The 25,085-nt window shown below is 32.2% G+C and overlaps 1 protein-coding gene across 1 annotated transcript in view; it reads left to right on the forward strand.

The window, feature by feature from the left end:
- LOC129230383 (myosin light chain kinase, smooth muscle-like) overlaps positions 1–25,085 on the forward strand; it is a 42,114-nt gene that overhangs the window by 15,080 nt on the left and 1,949 nt on the right. Inside the window, exons 3-9 of the mRNA XM_054864785.1 lie at positions 2,760–2,856; positions 3,790–3,996; positions 4,087–4,228; positions 9,218–9,417; positions 11,991–12,143; positions 14,372–14,417; positions 24,855–24,929. Of these exons, the coding sequence (XP_054720760.1) occupies positions 2,760–2,856; positions 3,790–3,996; positions 4,087–4,228; positions 9,218–9,417; positions 11,991–12,143; positions 14,372–14,417; positions 24,855–24,929 (920 nt within the window). The remainder of the gene's footprint in view (positions 1–2,759; positions 2,857–3,789; positions 3,997–4,086; positions 4,229–9,217; positions 9,418–11,990; positions 12,144–14,371; positions 14,418–24,854; positions 24,930–25,085) is intronic.

The following is a 25,085-nucleotide window of genomic DNA, read 5'->3' on the forward strand; positions in this document are numbered from 1 at the left end:
TAGCAACAGCAACAATAGTAATAATAGTAATAAGAAGAATGAATTTAAAATTCAAACTTTAAATTTCTATCTATTTTAGAATTATGTTGTCTTGATATTAGTTTCCCGTATTTTCCTTCAGGTCCTTATTCTCTTATACCCTTTGAAAATATTTCCGGTTATGCATGTTCAATCATAAAAAACGAGGTGCCTCATGGTCGGATACTGGGAAAACTTGGGAAATTAGAGTTCGGATAACTGGAACCCTACTATGATGTAACCCTAATTTTATGTATCTTTAAATTCAGAAACCAGTAACTATGTTTTGAGGGGGAAAATTCACGTCAGAGGATTTACAATTTAAAGATATCGTTTTTTAAAACCTCTTTTTGGGAAGTTATTTCTGAAGTTAGACGTGTAATGGAGCTTTAAACGGTGAAAAATATAATTAACATCTATGAAGTGATGCAACCAATGATTTAAAAAATTATAATACGATTTAAAAAAAATCGAGATTTTTGGTTTTTGACCAAAAATGGCCGCCTGGGGGGTTTGGGGGGGATTTTAGAATGCCTCTTCTTCCTTTAATGTTTGTATATACAATGTCTACAGACGTGCCAAGTTTCATTATTTTATCACAAAATGCAGTTTCTTCCCCGTAGCCCCCTGACTATTCTAGAAATGTGAAACAAGATATCTTCTGACAACTAGTCACGGCTGAAGCGAGTGTAATCTAGTTGACATGTGTGACAACTTGACAATACCCTTGAGTTAAGTAGTTCAAAATCAGGCCGGCGACTGCCGAACGTGAAGCAGCACTCACACTGAGGAAGTAGTAACTTTAATAAGCGAAAAACAATTTAAACCTAGCCACAGTAAAACAACTGCTATTGAAAGAAAACCTTTACTTAACTTTACATATTTCTTTTCTTCTTCTTGTAGTGTGTTTAAAACATTTAAAACTTTGTTCAGAAAAGAAAGTCAATTTAAAATAGTGAAGAAAAAACGAGATGCAACAGTTAGCCTATGTGATTACCAAATGGCAAAATTAAAGCAAAAACTTACTCGGAACTATGCATAATGTAGCCCTCAAATTGCTTACAGCTGTAAATTATCTTTAACTAATCTGAATAATGAGCCAGTTCATGGGAGCCTACTGTGCCAATTTCAGTTTCAATTTCAGATCGAGAGCTCAAGGATGCAAAGGTAGATATTCCGTTTAGGTGGTCAGCCGAACCTGAAACACACAGTGTTTAGTTCTTCAGCCCGATTGGTACTCTTTTCATCGACACATATAAGGGATGAAAGGCTGAGTCGACCGTGTCTCACTTGGGAATTGAACCCGGGTCTAAGGCGAGAAAGCGTAAAGCGCTACCACTAAGTCACATGACTTCTGAATTAGCGTAACGTACAGCTATTAGGTACACGTTTCAGCACTGACTAGGCAAACACTTTGAAATTGGTTGCGATAAACTTTAATGTGATCTTACACATCACATAGACCTCTAGTGACAGTACATAAAACTAAGTGCAATCATTTTCAAACTAGTATGTTGTGGCCATCACGAAACTTTCTTTTATATCTTTCTTATAATTCCGATCAATCCCCATGCTTGACGAAGAAGCAATATTTCCAACAAAAACAAAATTAAACTAGCCAAAACTTGACGACCATCACAATTCCCCACTAATCTCAAAAGCAAAGCAAAAAATGAAAATTGAAAATTATTTTAAAAGCCTTGTATGAAATAATTAAACATTTATTTGTTAACAAACACAAGATGGCAACAGTTAAAAATTTTAAATCATTGAGATAATATTTGCGCCGTTCGATTGCGCCACCCCCTTTTCTGCTTTTGACACCAAAATAGAATAACTTCTTATACCTTCTAAGGGCTACTTGTCGATAGATTTTTGTTTGATTACGTTCATTATTTCTTGAGATACAGCAGTCACAATTGGCGACAAAAAACGTTCTATAGCTCAACCCTCGTTTGAGCTATTGACACCAAAATTGAATCAGGACCTGTACCTGTTAAGGGTAACATATGGATCAAATTTTGTTTGATTCTGGCAGTTACTTCCTGGGGAATAGCAGTCACGCAAAACTCAAAAAACGTCCTATTGCTCCACCCCCTTGGAGGAATTCGCGCCAAAAACCAATGGGCACAAGTTCATATAGAGGCACATACGTGTACCAAATTTCGTTCGATTTCATGAGGTAGTTTTTGCTGTAGAGCGGCCACAAAACACTGGTCACACACATACGTGACGCACACACACAGACAGACAGACATTTTCCAAAAATGGTCAAAATGGACTCAGCACACCTCAAAACGTTCAAATCCATCAAAATTCGAAATTCGAAATTTTGCACGAATCCAATACTTTCTATATATTAGATATAGAGGAAAGTAAAGACTTCAAACAATCCTTATTTTCGATGCTGTGCAGAAGCGAGGGAAAAACTCTGAAGATTTCAGAAAATTCAATTTTTGGGAGATGGATGTAGTTGTACTTTCGTGAAATGGTAGTGTGGTTGTACTGTGCATTTTAATATCCATAAAATTTACTACAGAAACATATATAAACTTGTGACGCTATTCTTTGACAGTTCTTAATCTGCTGGTTTCATGTCCTAGAAAAAAAATTGTTGATAGACACAAATTATAAATCAGCACTAAAGGTTGCAGATTATAAAAAAAGCAAAGAAAATAATTGAGCTTGATTTATTATTTAAGCCTCTTTATGCTGGTTACAAACTAAATATTATTTTCCAGTTACAGATATTGACTTAGCTTTCGAACCACGTGACGTCCAAGTAAAAATAGGAAGAGATGTCAAAGAAGAGTATACATTGCAGGAAGAACTGGGCAGGTAATAATTTTTTGTATTGAAATTTTAGAATCGCTTGAAAGTGCTTCGACGTTTTCATTTTCGATGATGACATTAAAAGACTGAAAAATCTAAACTAATGTTTAGTTTTATCAAAAAAGTTGTAATATAATGATACATTGTTTTACTTTAAACATATTATTTTAAAGCGCAAGTGCATAAGTGTAGAGTTTTACCAAAAAATATTTTAAAATAGCCTTCTTAAAAATAAAAAAAAGCCATTAAGTAAGATTTGAAAGGAATGCGTCTTTACTTTTTATTAATTTTAGTTTGCTGCTACTTTCATATGTAATAAAGTTATTAACAAAGCATTTTCAAAAATGATAGTAAAACGCTATATTTAAAAAAAATCTTTCCGAATATTTAAGTGCTTTTTTCATTTAGATAATATGTGATTAACGTAAAATTTAGTACTGGTGGATTAGGTTTTATGAAAAATTTTAATTAGGATTTTTGATTAAACATAAACATTTATTTATACTTTTGGAATTAAGGATCGCATTCCATACGTCTATGTTAGTTGCATTTGGTTTCTATTTTATCATGTTGGAAAGGATATGAGGGAAAATAATGTATTTAATTGTCTAATACTTAAAATGTGATCAAGAATTTTATGAAACAGGTTGATTCAAGAGCATGTTTTTGAATATATTTTTCTTCTACCGGTTAAAATAAATAAACAAAAGGCAAAAAATTCTAATTTGATTGTTGTACAACTCATTTGTTAAAAGTTCTCAGAAATCTTAATCCATAAATCTGACACGCAAAAACGAACCGTAGCAAGTTAAGCAATGATTAATAGTTTGTTTATGAAGTTACTTTTTAAAGGTATTTTTTTATTTGAAGAAAAAAATGTATGTATGAATAAAGTAATTATGTGCTTTCATATTCGATGTTCTCATTTTTTTCCACCAGAGGAAAATTTGGAACTGTATATAAATGCACAGAAAAAAGGACTGGTCGAAGATTTGCCGCCAAATTTATTATAACCACTCGCTCAGAAGATAGAAAAGAAGTAGAAAGGGAAGTCGAGATTATGCGAATGCTGCAGCAGCCACGATTGCTGCAGCTCTATGACGCTTTTGATGATGGAAAAAAGGAAATGTGCCTCATTTTGGAATTGTAGGTGTTGCTTTCATTTGTTCAATATTAATAAGAAAGCTTCAGAAAAACGAGTAAAAAAATTATTATTTTTATTGTTCCTATTTTCAGAATTGAAGGTGGCGAACTTTTCGAACGAGTAATTAGTGATGACTTTGTTTTAACGGAAAAAGCATGCTCAATATTTGTCCGCCAAATATGTGAAGGCGTGCAATACATGCACTCAAAAAATGTACTTCATTTGGATATGAAGGTAAATTTAAATATTTTCAATTAATTTCCAAGTCAAGTATAAATTCAAGAAATGAACATCACATTAGATCTATGACTAAGGTTAAGACTAGCTTATTTGGTAAATTTCCATGGTCCAGTCCATTAGATTTCATTTTTTGATCGCCTCGTTTTTGGTTAAAGGCGACCCAACAGCAGAAAATGTTTGTTATTAAGAAATAAGATATTTTTTTTTAGTATCATTAAAATGTGGTTTAGTTTAATGAATTACATTCGTAGTCAATAATATTTACAGTTTACAAATAGGTATTAATTTGTTTAAAAAAATGTTTCATGAATGTTAGGCAGCATGGCATCAAACGATTGCAAATATTTTGTAGGCATTTTGCCCACGTTTATCAGACCGCAGTAAACTGCCAAGTAGAATTTAAAAAGAATTAACCAATTATATTTATTTTGTTCGTTTATAATGAAACACATAAAATTAAATAATGACAACAAAGGCTTAGATTCGAAAGTTTAAATTCGATCAATGACTTTTAAAGTCACATATTTTGATAATAACGCAGCCGGGGGAATACGAATGTTCTCTAACGCTAAAAAATAGTAGTGAATGTGATAGGTCAGAAGAATGGAAAAAGCAAATTTTTAGTGCGATTGTCCCAGAGTAAGGTCAATAACTAGCAAAATTTTTATTTTTAAAAAGAAGAATCTTACAAAAATCGCAATTTCATAAACACCGCTTTACGAATCTTACGGTCGCAGAAAGAGACAAAACGTGTTCACGATTATTCAATTGTATTTTAACTCTCGTAACGCGGTTGACTAGCTCAAACGAAAATGTATGATCCAAAAGAAATTATCTTTTTAAAAGTTGTAAGATATCATAAGGTCCTTGTGTAGTAAAGCCCGTAAAAACATTGTTCCAGAATAGAAGCAACAATTAAAATAAAATTACAATCGAATTATCGAAAACAAAACTTTACAAAACCTGAAAGAAGAAATAAATACAAAAATAAAAAGCAGTTATGAATTACGGGTAAAGAAGTATAATAAGTTTACTTTGTAAAACATATGATAAGATAAAGAAAAGGCGACATTGCAGCAAACGACGTCTAGACTAGGTGGAGGGAATAATTCACTTGAAATGATATGTTGAAGATGTAGCCTTTTCTATGGAAAAGAAAATATAAATAGAGTGGAATGCTCAATTTCAACTTAAAACGGGTTCCAAAAGCGTTCTGGTGTATTTTTCACTTTGAAACGAAACGATTGAAAAAATAATGCAATCGGAATAAATCCAGAAAGTTAAACGATCAAGTTTTAAACATATTTTAAGAAAGAATTTTAAAGACTAATATTACTGAAAAGTAGCGAGCGAGAGACAGCGAAGGATGTGATGACTATATATAACGGCAAATTTGTTAATCGCCACATGTTGATATTTTATCTCCACTTGACGAGTGCCAACCACTGATTTTTTTCCTTTCTCTATGACTATTGCTGGGTTTAGGTGTTGCTGTTTTTCTTTACATAAATGACTAAAATGAATTAATGATTATAATAAAAATTAAATATTCTTTAAACACATAATTTTTTTAAGCATGAGATAAGCATTCAGAATGCCTAGAAGCGTGACTTGTTTATGTAACATGTCATATCAGTCATATGAAGATCGTATCTCTTAAACATCCGTTTTAAATATTTTTTTCTCTAGTACAGCGTTTCCAAGTTTATCCCAGTCGTACCGCGCGATTAAATCTTAGTTTTTTTTATGAGTTTAAAACTCCTCTTTAAATTTTGTACCTTAAATTATAACAGGTGTACGTTCCAAAGAAGATTTTACTAACAGCTGAATTAGACGGTAAAGAAAAAGGTCGCACTTCATCGGTTTGGTTTCTCTTTGCTCTTTGGAAACAACACCAATATACAGGGTGTTCCGTTTTAACCTGCAAGACTCTTATTTTCGCAACCGTTAGTCCTAGGTGTATACCTCGAATTGCAAAAACGTTCAAAATCAGATGCAGAGTTAAGATATTGAAAGTTTGAAGCAAAAATAAAAATGAGTCAAAAATTACAAAATTTAACATTTTATACGGGCCCCAGGTCCCCTAAATTATGTTTAGGGAAATAATCTACATTGAAAGATATTACTAACACAAAAAACTTGACATTTGTGCGACCAAAACTAAGGAAGATACTCCAGTTTAAAGTTTTAATGGATCATACAAAAGATGAGATTGGAACTTACCGCCTTTTCAGAAGAATAACAGGTCGTCAAAGTAAGAAAACAAGGTATTAATATTTTGCATTGCTATTCAAAAATAAATGCAAATGTTATGCCATGATACGCAAAAACACACGACAAAACCTCGAACAATTTGAAAATCCACACTCTATGCACACGTACAATTTTAAACACATATTAACTACTATATTTTCCCCCAAAAGGCGTTCTTGATGGCGGGTGAAAAGTGGTGTAAGTGAATAAACATTGCGTTTCATGTCTCGGTGAATAGTGGTCGTACTAATTTAAAACTTTTTGTTTAGGAATTGTTCTTCAGTGGAGATTATTTTCCAAAATATATATTAGGGGACATGAAGCCCGTATAAAAAGTCAAATTTTGTATTTTTTGACTTGTTTTTATTTTTACTTCAAACTTTTCTGAAAATATTTGAACTCTGCATCTGATTTTGAACATTTTTGCGTTTGAAATTATTCATCTAGGACCATCGGTAGCGAAAATCAAGTCCTTGCAGGTTAAAACGGAACATCCTGTATATACCCCTGTATGTAACATCAATCAATTATTGTTTAACGTTTCAGATTTTTCTTCTTTTTTGGTTTGTAACTAAGTACTTTTTATCTCTTTTCGTAATGAGGCTTATTCCCTTTAATGAATGCGTGCCGAAAAATCATTTTCTGAAATTTCTTCTTTTAACTTCTTGACCTAAATATTTAGCTTATTTCTTAAAATAGCTCCCTAAATGTAATCTTAACTTTTTTTCTGTGATTTGTTTCCCATGATTTTTTTGTTATAAACGTTCATCTCCTTTAACTAGTTTCCATAAATTCCTTCATTAAAAGATATGTTTTTTTCCCAATCAGTCATAGATCAGTCATAGATTATGTTCCGCTATATGTCTGAAAAAGTTTAGATCATATAACAGAGTTTTTTCTCCATTTAACTAACGAACCAACCAGTAAAAACAATGATTTCTAAAAAAAAAAAAAATCCATGACATAATTTTAGATAGTTTTTACTTTAGGGGAAGCAGGGAATTATTATAAAAGAAAATTGCGAAACGTTCACCTTTGTGGAGAAAAAAATAAATGATAAAATAATAAAAATCTAAATCTTTATTTTGTTCATGTGTTACACGCTTGCAATGAGCTGTCACCAAAAATATTTTTTGAAAAGAAGGTTCAGGTTATACCCTAAAATACGCCATGCAGTAATTTAGCATTTTTTTTTTCAATATGTTGATTTTATTTTGCTACATATGGCTTTTTTTTGTGTGTGTTTGGAAGATTAAAAAATTCAAGGGAACAAAATAACTCACTTTATTTTTTAAAAACTAAAACTTTTCGCAATAAATGATAGCAACCAGGTTTCAATACATTGTTCTTTACATTCTTGACATATCATCTTTTGTCTTCGTCTCTGATTTCTACACTCTAGAGATGATTATTCCATGTTTTTTAAAGTGCTATTTTTCTTAATTTGGTTAAGTATCTCGATCTTAAGGTTAGATTCAGCGTAAATTTAGTTTATATTTTCCATTATTTTATTCATATTAATAGCAGGGAGAAAAAAAGTAATAAGTCTTAATCGTTTAAAGATATATCGTAATGCATGAATCAATTGCTAAGAAAACTAATTTTCTATCCTGTAAGACATGGCTGCAGTTGTATTAATAAAAAAAAAGGGCGGCAGTTGGGGTAGTAAGAAACATAATGTCAATATTTTAACGTAAGTTCCTTCCCTTTCTTTTTGGGGTTACTCAGGTATATTAACTTTATGAATGTTTATTAGACACTGAAATCATGTTACCTCTTAAGCCCGAGACTATGGAATGAGTGGAAAAACTATATTCATATTTTTTTCACGTTGATTTAGGAAGATATTTCCTCTAAACACAATCACTTTAGAAACTTAAGTTCTATACCAACAATACTCAATCAGTAGCCCGTAGGTTGCATGCGACTCGTTGAATTCTCCAAATGTCTGAAATTATTTAAGAAGAAAACTCGGACAAAATATTTAGTTATGCGCTAAATTTATTAAAACTATACGCAAAAAGTATTTTTATCAAACTTAATCTTTATAAAAAAATGGAACAATTAAAAACTTGTTGTCGTTTTCAGTAACCTCGGAACAGCATTTCAGAGGCAAATGGAAAAACCTAAATTGCACATTAAAAAAATACTCTGAAAATTAACCCTATAAAACAATATTTTTAGAAACTTACACATGACCAAACTTGTTAAAACCAGATTCTCCGTTTCGCCTTTTAAACCTGATTTAGAAGAAAATGAAAAATCACTTAAGAAAAAAAAAAAAAAAAAAAAAGACATTTTGCACAGTGTTACCCCGGCACTGAAGGTACGATATCAATGAAAAAATATCGATGCTTCAAAAAATCGATGTTCAAAATTAAAACATCGAGATTTGAAGTATCGAACTTTTTAATGAATATTTCTGAATATTAAACTCTAAAATAATGTTTAATGCTTGAACTAAATTCACAGTAATCAATTTATTAACTACGAATAGTTTTGAACTGTCAAAGCAAAACTAATTAGAGTAATAATTTTAATGACTTATAAGATTTGACTGTAGTAATGCAAAGATAAAAATATCTAATAACATAAAATACAAAATTTGACTTTTTTTAAAAACATTACTTGTTTTAAATTTCATTATTATTATTTATCTTATGTCTTAATACTTTATTTCCACGTGCTTCTTGAAGCTCGGTCATTGATATTTTGACTATTTTTTTTTAGCCAGAAAACATTTTATGTGTCACACGGACAGGCAATCAAATCAAAATCATCGACTTTGGTCTCGCCCGAAAATATGATCCAGACAAAAAGTTACAAGTTTTGTTTGGTACGCCAGAGTTCGTAGCTCCCGAGGTTGTAAATTTTGACAAAGTTTCTTTCACTACTGATATGTGGAGCGTCGGAGTCATATGCTACGTTCTGTAAGTACATTTCCAGCTATACAGGATGTTCTGTTTTTACCTGCAATACCTTTATTTTCGCAACCGCTAGTCCTATATGTATACTTCGAGTTGCAAAAATGTTCAAAATCAGATGCAGAGTTAAGATATTGAAAGTTTGATCTGAAAGTAAAAATAAGTCAAAAAATGCAAAACTTTTTACACGGGCCCTAGGTCCATAACTTATACTTAGGGAAATAATCTCCACTGAAAAACATTTCTTACACAGTTTGAAATTTGTACGACCAATATTCGCCGAGGCATGAAACGCAGTTCTTTGTGACTTACACCACTTTTCACTAGACGGCAATAACATCTTTTGGGGAAAATATAGCGGTTAACTAGTGTTTAAAATGATATATGTGCATGGAGTGTAGTTTTTTTAATTTTTCGAGGTTTTGTAGTATGTTTTTGCGTATCAGGGCATAACATTTGCATTTATTTTTGAATAGCAATAAATATAATTATATAATAATGAATATATAATATAATACTCCTATTAATATTAAGCTGAAGGGGTTTTTTTTTGTTTGAACGCGCTAATCTCAGAGATTACGGGTTCGAATCGAAAAGTTCGCTTTGTGTTGAATAGTCCATTTATTGAGGAAAGTTATAGGCTATATAACATCGCGTTTTGACTAATAGGAGTGAAGCAGCAATAAGAACTGTAATGGAAACGGGAAAATTTATAACATTATATAAAATGTTTGGAGAACGCCGAATATACGTATATTTTTAAGGTAGACTGTGCAATACCGGGCAATGCAGCTAGTAAAATAATTTCAGGTTGAGTTGAGTCTAGTTTCAAACAGCATTTCACTGTTTGAACTTTAGATCCTTCTTTACCTCTAAAATAATTTCAGAGAGAAAATTTTGTATATTTCATCCGATACTACTTAATGAGATTCACAGAGCCATGTAAAAAAAAAAGGAATTTATGGATATTTGTTATGTAATGAAATCGTATTGCCATTTACCTTATAATGTTTTGTTTACCTCAGAGGCTACGGGGTAAATAGAAACTGATTTTCTCCCCTATTAAGTTGATGTAAAAAGACAATTGTGACATACACATTAATCATAGAAGAGTAAGAAGTTCTAGAACAACGGTACTCAACATGGGGTCAACGGGCCGCATACAAACTTGATATAGAACCTAAAATCCTTTCAACGAGAAAAAAATAACACGCTTAGCTAAAATTAAACGGAAATTTTGTTGTAAAAGAATTCAAGTAATGCAGCGAAAACTAAGAGAATTCCTTTCGTTTTACTGTTATTCGTTGTAACGGGATATTATTATCATTATGTATGTATATTGTTATCATTATACTTAAGCATTGTTTCAATGTATTTCTCACGTTATGAACTAATGCACTGTTTTACTGTCATCGACCAAACTTTCGCACACTTAATGCGTGTGAGCAGAATTTTAATGGTATAATTGAAATAATATTTTGGTACACATACCTGCAGTATATGTAGGATAATCTCGAAGCACTGGTGCAATTCATTTTGCATGCTTACTCGTCACAATGTTATTCCTCCAGCATTAGAAAGTATTTCTGTTTTCCGTTTTCTTTTAAATACACAATGTAAAAAATATGTAAGGTGACCAGTATTAATGGGTGTGTAACGTTACACGAATTCTGAAGTGTGTAATATCATTGTTTTAAAAACTCAGTGTTGGCAGAACCTTGCACCATGGTTTCAGTAGAATTCAAAGCTCATGCGTAAATATCAGAATCGGCGCAAAGCAGGTAAACTCTTATTAGCAAAACGAAACCCGACCTCTGGTGGCCGAGCGGTAAAAGTTCTTGCTACTTTGCTACCTCTCATTGAGATTTGTGCGTTGTAAGTTCAAACACCACTCAGGTTATTTCCTATCAAACTGCAATAAAATCGTCGTGATTGTGCATAACAACAAATTAATTATTGGATTGTATTGGTTGTGAAAAAGAATGATATTAATACATATTGAATAAACGTATAGTTAAAAGCAAGAGCTGTAAAGTTCTAAGATTTTTTTTAATACTGTTATTAACGAAAATTCAACTCTAGTAACCTACTAATTTATTTTTGTACTTTCAATTTAAAACGTAGAGAAAGAAATTATTACTTGATCATTTTATATATCTGGATAATTTAAAGCATCGAATAGTTAACTTGAAGTATAAGTCTACTAACAAGTAAAACTGAGCACCCGTCCAAGAAAGTTACATGAAAGGTTATATTTTTGTTAATGTGTAACCTTTTGAGGAATTTCTCTGTAAGCATTCAGAAAATTCTATTGTAACCTTACGCAGAAATTGTGAGAAGTTACGTTATAGATACATTACCATGGTGAAACCTTCCCGAAGCGATGAGTAACTTACCTCCAGTGATATCAGTTAAGTTACTCCAGAGCAGCGGAGGCAGCTAAGCTGCCCCCGAATTTATGGAGTAAGGTTACACATTTTTTTTTTTTTTTTTTTTTTACAGTGCATAGAGTTATTTATTTCTTTAATTTAGTTCTTGTCAGTGCTTTCGTGTTCTTTTTTAACAAACTTGTTTTTCAGACTTTCAGGTTTATCACCCTTCATGGGTGACTCTGATTTAGAAACTATGGGTAATGTTACAAAAGCAGAATTTGACTTTGAAGATGATAGCTTCGATAAAATATCAGAAACTGCCAAAGATTTTATTTCCAAGTTACTAATTAAAGATATGACGTAAGTAATACTATTATACATTATTTTCATCAAAAAGAAGTGTTATTTTCATTTTAAATGTAAATCATAATTACATAGAACTGTTATACTAGTAAAAATATAATAATTTTAGAGAATTATAAAACATTCAGGTTTTTGTGTGTTGATTTTCAATTTTCAATCATTTATTTCTATTATCATATAAAGATGGACTTGGACTGAAAATTTTAGCAATCCATTATGTTAGTGGACAACCATATATCCTTTACCAAAATTAGTAGGAAATTCTAATAAATACAGCACAGTTAAGAAAAGATTCTCCCTCAAAAAAAAAAAAAAAGTGTTATTTGTTAAGTACGTAAATTTCGCAATGAGTTGAGAAGGAAATGATTTGACTTTGCGCCATGAAGTAATTACAAAACTAAGTCCTAATAAAAACACAGGAATATTATTTACAAATAGTCTTTACAATTGTTATTTTTTTTAAATAAAAAAATAGAACCGACTTAAAAAAACTGCAGCTGAAAATTGTTCTAAAAAGTAAAAATAATTTCATTCCTTGAACAACATCTATACTACTTTTTCAACATAATTTTTGAAGTCGGCGCAAATATGATAGGGAAAAATGATGTGTAACCATTTCTCATTTACATTTTTCATGAAAACCAGTCAAAATTTTAACGAAACATTTATATCGATTTACAAATATGTTATTAAAAATGTTGTGCGCGAATTCTATTGAAGAACCAGAGTCCATTAAATTTTACGTTTGTAATTGAATTATGTTTAAGTATGATTTTATCTACTGTATTTGCACCGACTTCAAAATGTATGTTCAAAAAGTAGTATAGATGTTCAAAGAATGATTTTTTTTTTATTTTTTAGAGCAATTTTCAGCTGCAGTTTTTGAAGTCGGTTCTATTTTTTTTATTAAACATTTTCACTTCATTCTTTTTAAAAAAAAGGTATTTTATTTCAAAAATAGTATGTCACCATCACTAAACTTCACCCTATTTTTCATACAAATCTTGAATAGAAAAATATTACGTGTGAGAACCTCCTCCGTTTTTTCGTCGGTTAAAAACTAGACAACAACTAACACCGCCTTATATAAGATCATATTTACATTGGTAGACACATGTTTAGTTCTAAATACGCAAAATTTACAAATGCAACATCAAAGTGCAACTCACAGCTTCCTCCACAAAATTAATCAAATCAATAGTTGCCTCAAAGCTAACATTCTATTTCTACCTTCGTGAAAACTCTCAGTATAGTACACTTAGACATACGCATTAAAATTGAGTTTTCAGCATGTTCAAAAAGTTGCAAAATTTCTCACCCAATTTGGTGCCAAAGTTATTCGACAAAAATAGTGCGAGTTTTGCTATATCACTCCAATCACTCAGCAAGCTCAAAAAAAAAAAAAAAAAAAAAAAAAAAATACGTTTGCTAACTGTTAACTAAATTAAACTCAATGGCGCAACTAAGACATACTGTGTCCATATTAGCTTTCTTGATCAAAGTCCCCGAGGTGCAAGGGATATGCTTCTATTTAGTGGTCAGCGAAGAACCCCCATGGTTTAGTTGCCCAGTACGCTTGTCGATTCACGGAAGGGATCAAAGGCAGAGTCGACCATGCCCAACCCGAGAAAGAACCAGAGTCGTAGGCGTAGAAACGCAATGCGCTACCACTAAGCCACTGGGCTGCACTGTTAACTAAAAACAATAAAATAAGCTACAAAAAGGAAAGTTTTCTTCTTTCGATGAATATTTATAGATTAAACGCAAAGTTTAGCAAAATTACAAATTAAAAAAAAAACATAATATACGCACTAACACATCTATATTTATTTATTTGTAACAGCAATTCCCAAATTTGTGTTACATTTTAGTTGTTTATTATCATTTGCCAACAATGATTATGATTATAAAGTGCTATGACAGCGACCTTAACTCTTCATAATTTCTGTTGATTTTATACTTGTTTTATGATCTAAATAAAAACTTTGCTCTGGTGATTTTTGGGGAAGTAAAATGTCACGCATGTAATTGAAATTCAATTACGTTATCAATTATTCTTGAAGAATAATAATGAAAGAAGATTACGAACTATTATTTAAGCGATAAATAATGACATCACAAGTACAAATAAATTACCGATTTAACTCATTCCCCAAAACTATACACTTATTGAATTACTAATTCAAATATCAACAAATTATCTAGAAAATTATTTTTAATTACAGATTACGAATGAATTCAGCACAAAGTTTAAAGCACCCCTGGCTTAAAGTAAGTAAATTCAGTTCTCAAATCTTAGATTTGATTAAAATATCATAATTATTGAATTCTACTCTCATACTATTTTATATCATTTAATGAAGAAGATAGCGTAAAATGTCATTCTTGTCTAAAAATATTGTCTGCCATGTGTTGTCTATTATTTATTAAACAAATTCAAAAATAGTCTGAAAACTCAATCAGTATTAGAATGGTCAAACTAGTTATTGTCTTCCATGTGTTGTCTATTATTTATTAAACAAATTCAAAAATAGTCTGAAAACTCAATCAGTATTAGAATGGTCAAACTAGTTATTATAAATTTGTAAATGGCAGCACACACGTGTTTCGGCGTTACAGGGAACGCCTTTTTCAATGCAAAAAATAATGAGCTTACGGATGAAAAGGCATCCGACAAAAGCCAAGAGCAGATGCGCAAGCAGCTTAAAAGATAAAAACAGCGGATTAGCCAAACACCAATGACAAAGTTATAAACCGATCAGGAACCAATAGGAATGCAAGCAAAGGCCAGGAGCTTTCTCTTAGGTACGAACCCAGAAAGAAAGAATTCAATTGGACAAGGATTAAGCCGAAGCTTAAACAAAAAGAAAAGAAATTGTCAGTAACCGTGAACCGCAAGAAAGGAAAAGCAGAATGGAAAGCCATGAAATAAAATAAACAGAAACAAAAAATATTCGAAAAAAGGAAAAATAAAGATAAATAGAAGAAACTTGTGGGGGGGGGGGAGGGTTGTCAATCAAGACAAAAAGGTAAAAATAAACAAAGGAAGATAGATAAAAATGAGTGAGAAAAAAAGGGGGGAGGAATGGGGAAAGGACCGTATTAAAGATATGGGAGCCAAATATTAGAAAAATATGGAACTGCACTAAGATCGTTAACTAAGTTAGAACTGTTCCTCAAAATATGAAAGGATTCCCAAAAGTCAAGATCTGATGAATTGGGGCATTTTTGGATAATCTGATAAGAGTTAAAATCAAAAGAGTGATTCGAATCCCAACAATGTTGAGCAATACTAGACTTATTTAATTGTTGTTTTTTCACATAATTTTGATGCTCTTTCAAGCGAATTTTTAAAGCACGCCGAGTCTGTCCAATATAGGCAATTTTACAACTACAATTAATTCTATAAATTCCACAACAATTAAGAGGGTGAATAGGATCTTTAAGAGAAGAGAATGAAAGTTTATTAATAGGAGAGAACACCACCTGGAATTGGAAACATTTTAGAATCTTAGCAACCTGATAGCTTACAGATGGGAAGAATGGCAAAACAACCGAATTCTTTCTGATGAAGGTTCGGTTAAGAACATTAGTTTGGGATTTATTTGAAAGTTTTTTTATAAATGGAATCAATCAAAGTTGGCGGATAGTCTCTATCAATTGCCACAGCTTGAAGATAATTAAGTTCCACTTTAAGAAGTTCCGACGAAGAATAAATATTAATTGCGCGATAAACAAAAGAATTGAAAGCAGAATATTTTTGATTTGGAGGATGAGACGATAGTCTATGAGGAGGTAAAGAGACAGCAAAAGGTTTGCGATAAACAGTAGTTTCAAAACCAATTTCAGTACGAGAAACAAGTACATCAAGAAATAAAATGCAATTATTCCGTTCTTTCTCACAAGAAAACTGAATATGAGGATCAATGGAGTTTAAAATAGATAAAACCTCATCACTCTCAAACTGATTCTGGTTCATTAGAACAAAACAATCATCAACATACCGAACATAAAATTGGAACTGCAGTTTTTGGAACAGCTTAACCTCAAAATAATGCATGTAAATATCACTAAGAATGGGGCTAAGTGGGTTACCCATAGCCAGACCATCAAACATAATATAAAAATTCCCATTAAAAACAAAAGAACATTGCTTAAGACAAGTACGGGTAAGGAAAATTAAATCCTCAATTTCCGTATTGGTGAAATGAAATTCAGAAAGTCTTCTACGAAGGCAAAACAATGAACCCTCGACGGGAACGTTCGTAAATAAAGAGTTAACATCAAAAGAAGCCATAAAAGAATTATTTGGAACGAAACTATGAATTTTTTTAACAAACTCAACAGAATTTTTAATAGTAAATAAATTGTGACTCCTAAGGGGAGAAAACACAGAGACTAAATATTTTGCAAGTTTGTACGAAGCCGTACCAATATTGGAAACAATCGGCCTGAAAGGAATACCAGCTTTATGCACCTTAGGTAAAGCATAAAATCTAGCACAATTAGCAATAGATGGAACAACAGAGCGTTTAACATTTGAAGGAATAGACTTAACAGACCTGACAGCAGATGCAATAGTTTTTAACTCTTTATCACTAGGATCTTTAGAAATTTCAGCATATGGCCCAGAAGAAATCAAATCATTAGTTTTATCAACATAAGATGATTTGTCAAGAACAACAATTTGGCCACCCTTGTCAGCTTTGGTAACAACCAGATCAGAATTCGAAACTAAGTCTTTAACAGAACGGCTAACAGTATTAGCAAATACAGGTTTAGAAATTTTCGAGTTAAAGTCAATATTAGAAGTTATAAGATGCCGAATCGAATCTTTTTGAGAGGAAGTTAAGGCACTAAATTTAAAAGCTTTCTCAACAGGAGCAATAAGCTTTGAAAAAGAAGGATTAACACTCACAGCAAAATTATCATTACATTTTAGAGCCTCAATTTAAGAATTACTTAATGGAACGCTAGAAAGATTAACAACAACATTCTTATTAACAACAGGTAAATTATCAAGAGGAACGACATGAGAAGATTTACAAACCATAGCTAATTTCTTTTTCAAAACAATTTGATGTTTATCAGAGGAACGAAGGGTTCTAGACCAAGAATTTCTGTGAATAATGTTAAAGTTGGGAATGGAATTAGAAACCGAAAGATGTAAATCATAAAGTTCACGTTCAATAAACGATAAATGTTTCCTAGTTTCCTGTATCGAAGCTCTGAGTAAAGCCAATTTCGACCGAAAGATTACTTTGTCAATTTTTACAGAACGTGGTAAATTACATTTCAAAGAAATAAACTTCGGAATAATTTTCTTGCGCCTACACTCTTGATAAAATTTTAAATGGTTCAAAAAACGAAATTTCTTAATCCGAAGATTGGCAAACCTTGGCCTTTGCTTGCATTCCTATTGGTTCCTGATCGGTTTATAACTTTGTCATTGGTGTTTGGCTAATCCGCTGTTTTTATCTTTTAAGCTACTTGCGCATCTGCTCTTGGCTTTTGTCGGATGTATTTTCATCCATAAGCTCATTATTTTTTGCATTGAAAAAGGCGTTCCCTGTAACGCCGAAACACGTGTCTGCTGTAATTTACAAATTTGTGCTTCTACTTACGTTGTTTGGTCTGACTTTACTATTCAGCACAAAGGTATTTATTTATCTTATTTGTGGCTTAAACGGGCCTTACGTTTACATTTTCCGCCTTTTATGCAATTTGTGTTTTTGTTTTTGTTTTCGGAATTTTTGTCTATTGTTGTATTTTGATCGTGACTTTTTACTTCTTGTTTCTTATTCATTCTGTTATTGCTTGATTTTGTTTATTTTCATTTGTTTTGATTTTGCTTTTGATTATGTCTCAAATCAATAGGTTTGCCAATCTTCGGATTAAGAAATTTCGTTTTTTGAACCATTTAAAATTTCTTCAAGAGTGTAGGCGCAAGAAAATTATTCCGAAGTTTATTTCTTTGAAATGTAATTTACCACGTTCTGTGAAAAATTGACAAAGTAATCTTTTGGTCGAAATTGGCTTTACTCAGAGCTTCGATCCAGGAAACTAGGAAACATTTATCGTTTATTGAACGTGAACTTTATGATTTACATCTTTCGGTTTCTAATTCCATTCCCAACTTTAACATTATAGACAGAAATTCTTGGTCTAGAACCCTTCGTTCCTCTGATAAACATCAAATTGTTTTGAAAAAGAAATTAGCTATACTTTGTAAATCTTCTCATGTCGTTCCTCTTGATAATTTACCTGTTGTTAATAAGAATGTTGTTGTTAATCTTTCTAGCGTTCCATTAAGTAATTCTCAAATTGAGGCTCTAAAATGGAATGATAATTTTGCTGTGAGTGTTAATCCTTCTTTTTCGAAGCTTATTGCTCCTGTTGAGAAAGCTTTTAAATTTAGTGCCTTAACTTCCTCTCAAAAAGATTCGATTCGGCATCTTATAGCTTCTAATATTGACTTTAACTCGAAAATTTCTAAACCTGTATTTGCTAATACTGTTAGCCGTTCTGTTAAAGACTTAGTTTCGAATTCTGATCTGGTTGTTACCAAAGCTGACAAGGGTGGCCAAATTGTTGTTCTTGACAAATCATCTTATGTTGATAAAACTAATGATTTGATTTCTTCTGGGCCATATGCTGAAATTTCTAAAGATCCTAGTGATAAAGAGTTAAAAACTATTGCATCTGCTGTCAAGTCTGTTAAGTCTATTCCTTCAAATGTTAAACGCTCTGTTGTTCCATCTATTGCTAATTGTGCTAGATTTTATGCTTTACCTAAGGTGCATAAAGCTGGTATTCCTTTCAGGCCGATTGTTCCCAATATTGGTACGGCTTCGTACAAACTTGCAAAATATTTAGTTTCTGTGTTTTCTCCCCTTAGGAGTCACAATTTATTTACTATTAAAAATTCTGTTGAGTTTGTTAAAAAAATTCATAGTTTCGTTCCAAATAATTCTTTTATGGCTTCTTTTGATGTTAACTCTTTATTTACGAACGTTCCCGTCGAGGGTTCATTGTTTTGCCTTCGTAGAAGACTTTCTGAATTTCATTTCACCAATACGGAAATTGAGGATTTAATTTTCCTTACCCGTACTTGTCTTAAGCAATGTTCTTTTGTTTTTAATGGGAATTTTTATATTATGTTTGATGGTCTGGCTATGGGTAACCCACTTAGCCCCATTCTTAGTGATATTTACATGCATTATTTTGAGGTTAAGCTGTACCAAAAACTGCAGTTCCAATTTTATGTTCGGTATGTTGATGATTGTTTTGTTCTAATGAACCAGAATCAGTTTGAGAGTGATGAGGTTTTATCTATTTTAAACTCCATTGATCCTCATATTCAGTTTTCTTGTGAGAAAGAACGGAATAATTGCATTTTATTTCTTGATGTACTTGTTTCTCGTACTGAAATTGGTTTTGAAACTACTGTTTATCGCAAACCTTTTGCTGTCTCTTTACCTCCTCATAGACTATCGTCTCATCCTCCAAATCAAAAATATTCTCCTTTCAATTCTTTTGTTTATCGCGCAATTAATATTTGTTCTTCGTCGGAACTTCTTAAAGTGGAACTTAATTATCTTCAAGCTGTGGCAATTGATAGAGACTATCCGCCAACTTTGATTGATTCCATTTATAAAAAACTTTCAAATAAATCCCAAACTAATGTTCTTAACCGAACCTTCATCAGAAAGAATTCGGTTGTTTTGCCATTCTTCCCATCTGTAAGCTATCAGGTTGCTAAGATTCTAAAATGTTTCCAATTCCAGGTGGTGTTCTCTCCTATTAATAAACTTTCATTCTCTTCTCTTAAAGGTCCTATTCACCCTCTTAATTGTTGTGGAATTTATAGAATTAATTGTAGTTGTAAAATTGCCTATATTGGACAGACTCGGCGTGCTTTAAAAATTCGCTTGAAAGAGCATCAAAATTATGTGAAAAAACAACAATTAAATAAGTCTAGTATTGCTCAACATTGTTGGGATTCGAATCACTCTTTTGATTTTAACTCTTATCAGATTATCCAAAAATGCCCCAATTCATCAGATCTTGACTATTGGGAATCCTTTCATATTTTGAGGAACAGTTCTAACTTAGTTAATGATCTTAGTGCAGTTCCATATTTTTCTAACATTTGGCTCCCATATCTTTAATACGGTCCTTTCCCCATTCCTCCCCCCCTTTTTTTCTCACTCATTTTTATCTATCTTCCTTTGTTTTTTTTTATCTTTTTGTCTTGATTGACACCCCCCCCCCCACAATTTTCTTCTATTTATCTTAATTTTTCCTTTTTTCGAATATTTTTTGTTTCTGTTTATTTTATTTCATGGTTTTCCATTCTGCTTTTCCTTTCTTGCGGTTCACGGTTACTGACAATTTCTTTTCTTTTTGTTTAAGCTTCGGCTTAATCCTTGTCCAATTGAATTCTTCCTTTCTGGGTTCGTACCTAAGAGAAAGCTCCTGGCCTTTGCTTGCATTCCTATTGGTTCCTGATCGGTTTATAACTTTGTCATTGGTGTTTGGCTAATCCGCTGTTTTTATCTTTTAAGCTGCTTGCGCATCTGCTCTTGGCTTTTGTCGGATGTCTTTTCATCCATAAGCTCATTATTTTTTGCATTGAAAAAGGCGTTCCCTGTAACGCCGAAACACGTGTCTGCTGTAATTTACAAATGTGTGCTTCTACTTACGTTGTTTGGTCTGACTTTACTATTCAGCACAAAGGTATTTATTTATCTTTGTTATTATAAGTCATTACCAATGCATCCTTAATCTGTGGTTGGCAATGAAATGTTACAAGGAATGCAAAAAATTGTCACTTGACAATCAGCTAAGTGACGGATCTTAGCAGATATTTTCTCGCGATTACAAAATGAATTAATTACTGATACGTTCCCTCCATACATCTTTTACCTCTGAGGTTCTAATGCGCCATTTAGTCGCTACTAAAAACACGAGGATGCAAGGGGGAACGCACGTTGACTAACGCCCATCGAGCTGCGTGATAAAAAATTCCCTTTATTTAGTCTACTTTCCCGTGTAAGTCAAAGAAAGAAAAAAAAAGCTTGATAAAAGACGTAATACATCATTAAAATATCGCTAAAAACGAAGAAAAATTCAAAAAATGAATAAAATAATCAAATATGTATTGAAAAATCAAAAATTGTTATGTAGGGTTTTGAGATGGGAAATATGTGTATGTAGGTCTGTGTGTCGGTAGCTCGGTCTGTCTCTCCCCCCCCCCTATTACTTTTCAGTCAATAGTTCTAATTTCTATTTTGTTTTGTTTGAAAAATACGTAACATTTCAAAGTCAACACATGTAAGATAAATTCATACCTTCGTGCTGAAAAGAAGAGTAAAAAATAACAACGTCAAGAAGCACAAACTACAGATTGCTGATACGTGTTTCGGTGTGACAGGGAGCGACTTTTTCCATGCAAAGAGAAATGAGCCTATGAATGAAAAGACATCCGACAAAAGCCAAGAGCCTGATAAACAAACATAATAAAAGATAAAAAATAGCGAATTACCCAAACACAAATGATAAAATTATAAACCAATAAAGAACCAATAGGAATGCAAATAAATGGCAAGAGCTTTCTCACAGGCACGGTACAACCGAAAGAAAGAACTCAATTAGACAATAATTAAGCCACAAAGCTAAAACAAAAGGAAAATATCAAAAATCGTGAACCGAAGGGAAGAAAAAACTAAATAGAAAGAAAAACATCAGGAAATGAAATAAACAAAAACAAAAAAATGTTTTTTTTTTCGGAAAAGGAAAAGATAAAGATAAATAGTAAAGAAGGGGGGAATGTCAAACAAAGATAAAAAAAAAGCTAAAAATAAACGAAGCAAGATTGATAAAAATAAATGGAAAAATAAAAATAAAAAAGTATGCAAAATAGAAAAAATAAATGGGGAAAGGACAGTGTTAAAGATATGGAAGCCGGACATTGGAAAAATACGGAACTGCTTTAAGATCAATAACCAAGTTAAATCTGTTCCTCAAAATATGGAAAGATTCCCAAAAATCAAGAGCTGAGGAATTGGGGCATATTTGGATAATTTGATTAGAGTTAAAATCAAAAGAGTGATTCGAGTCAAGCAATACTAGACTTATTTATTGTTTTTTTTTTCACATAATTTTGATGCTCTTTCAAGCAAATTTTAAAGCACGCCAAGTCTGTCCAATATTGGTAAGTTCGCAACTACAATTAATTTTACAAATTCCACAACATATAAGAGGGTGAATAGGATCTTTAAGGGAAGAGAATGAAAGTATATTAATAGAAGAGAACACCACCTGAAATTGGAAACGTTTTAGAATCTTAGCAACCTGATAGCTTACAGATGGAAAGAATGGCAAAACAACCAAATTCTTTCTGATGAAGGTTCGGTTAAGAACATTAGTTTGGGATTTATTTGAAAGTTTTTTATAAATGGAATCAATCAAAGTTGGCGGATAGTCTCTATCAATTGCCACAGCTTTAAGATAATTAAGTTCCACATCAAGAAGTTCCGGTGAAGAATAAATATTAATGGCGCGATAAACAAAAGACTTGAAAGCAGAATATTTTTGATTCGGAGCATGAGACGCTACTCTACGAGGAGGTAAAGAAACAGCAAAAGGTGTGCAATAAACGAAAGTTTCAAAACCCATTTCAGTACGAGAAACAAGTACATCAAGAAATGAAATGCAATTATAACGCTCTTTCTCCCAAGAAAATTCAATATGAGGATTAATGGAGTTTAAAATAGATAGAACCTAATAACTGTGAAACTGATTCTGGTTCATTAGAACAAAAAACAATCATCAACATACCGCGAACAATAAAATTGAAACTGCAGACACTTTAACCTCAAAATAATGGGGCTAAGTGGGTTTCCCATAGCCAAACCATCTAACATTATGTAAAGTTTCCCATTTAAATCAAAAGAACGTTGCGTATGACAGGTACAAGTAAAGAAAGGTAATTCCTCAATTTCCGTAACGGTGAAATGAAATTCAGAAAGTCTTCTAAGAAGGCATAACAATGAACTCTCGACAGGAATGTTCGTAAATAAGGAGTTAACATAAAAAAAAGCCAAAAAATCATTATTTGAAACGAAACTATGCATTTTTTTAAACAAAATAGTTTATTACCAGCAAAATAATAAATATATATATTTTTTAAATTCTTCATTCACTCTTGTTTTTTTTCTTGCAGATTATAACAGAGGGTTCCATTAACAATTGAAGAGTCAGGGGGAAAAACGCTTTCAGTCCATTTTCCTAAATTTTTCAGGAGAGCAAAAAAAAGCTTTTCTCTCTATATGTTCTAACATACATTCAACTGATAAACAACAGGACAAAGAGTCGTATGGCGCGACGGGATAGGTGCATAGCAACGTGACTCATTGGCCTCCCCACTACACAAACTGGACCCTGAGCGGTTTTCCCACTGCGCGCTGTGACTGAAAGCGTTTCCCCCCCCCCCTCAGTGCTATTAGTTTTTATTAAATTACTGTGGACTGGTAGCGTTTTTCTCCCTTTTGCTTCGTGGGGTCAATAGAGACGGAATTGAACTACAATATTCCGTAAAAACGTGAATTTCCATTTTTGGACTGAAAGCGTTTTTTCCCCTGACTCTTCAATTGTGTACGCTTTTAGAGTAATATTTTATAAATAAATTCTGCTTGTGATGTTCGTGAATTGTGTGCACCATTTCAATATGTGTCTGTTTGTTTTCCGAGTTCCGCAAATCAGAAAATTGCTAAAACAAGCGTTCCGGAATACCACGTTTAACCCGTTAACCCGTAAACCAAGAGTTCGGCAGCAGAACATTAATAATTTATGCTCATAACATATTTTCTACATTTATTCAATTCTGCCTAGTATACGCAAGAGTAATACACATCTTATATTCCGCCATACTGTGAGAAGTTACTTCATTACAGGGTTACAAGAAATAACTTTGACGCACATGATACGTTAAAATTTTAATGCTAATGAAAATATTAGGACCAAACTTCAAAATAAAGGTGAATACATTATTTCGTTTAACATATTTACAAACTTTTAAATTGGTTACTTTTAGCCTAAATACAGAACTTTAAATGTGGCAAAAAAATTTCGGCTATGGGCCGCAAATCACTTATTGATATATTCCCCATTCTTTCCATAAGGATTTCTTTATGGATGCCAATGTTTCATGAGGTTTAGCACACCCTTGCTTCCAAAATGAATCAAACAGAATAATCCATTGGATTCAAATCTGGGGAACACAGTGGCCATTTTTGAGCACCAATGAAATCCGGATAATGTGTTTTGCACCAATCTTAAGTGCTTTTAGCTCTATGTGCAGGTGCAGAATCCTGTTGGATGGACCATCTTTTGTTTCCAAAAAACTTTTGCCACGAATGTAATACAACATTTTTCAAAATGCGATATCCATATTTTTCTTTATTAATCGTTATCCCTTGATCAACAAAAACAAGTGGTGATTTTCCACTAGCACATATCCACCCCAAAAATCTTGCGAATTGGGGTCGTTGACGTCGTTCAACAATGCAAGAAGGTCTTAAAATTATAATATATCATGAGCGTCCAAGTTATTTCTTGTGGGCCAGTATTCACGATATTGTACTTGACACATACTTGATTAATTTTTGTATTATTTTAATCTCGTTACGCCTCATCGTTTCATAGAAAGACGAACCGAAGAAGGATACAATGTTGGATAAGAAGAGGTTAAAACGTTTTGTGATTAGAAGACGGTGGCAGGTAAAGTAAAAACTTAGGAGATTACTATTAAAACTCTCTAATTTTTTCACATTTTTTTTCTCTCATTGTGTTATGTGATTTTTTTTTTTCATTTTAGCATCATGTTTATGTAAAAAATACTAATCATAATTTGCAATTTTACATTTAATTTTATGT

The sequence above is a fragment of the Uloborus diversus genome, chromosome 1 (genome assembly GCF_026930045.1).
Source record: "Uloborus diversus isolate 005 chromosome 1, Udiv.v.3.1, whole genome shotgun sequence".
In the NCBI taxonomy this organism is placed as follows: domain Eukaryota; kingdom Metazoa; phylum Arthropoda; class Arachnida; order Araneae; family Uloboridae; genus Uloborus; species Uloborus diversus.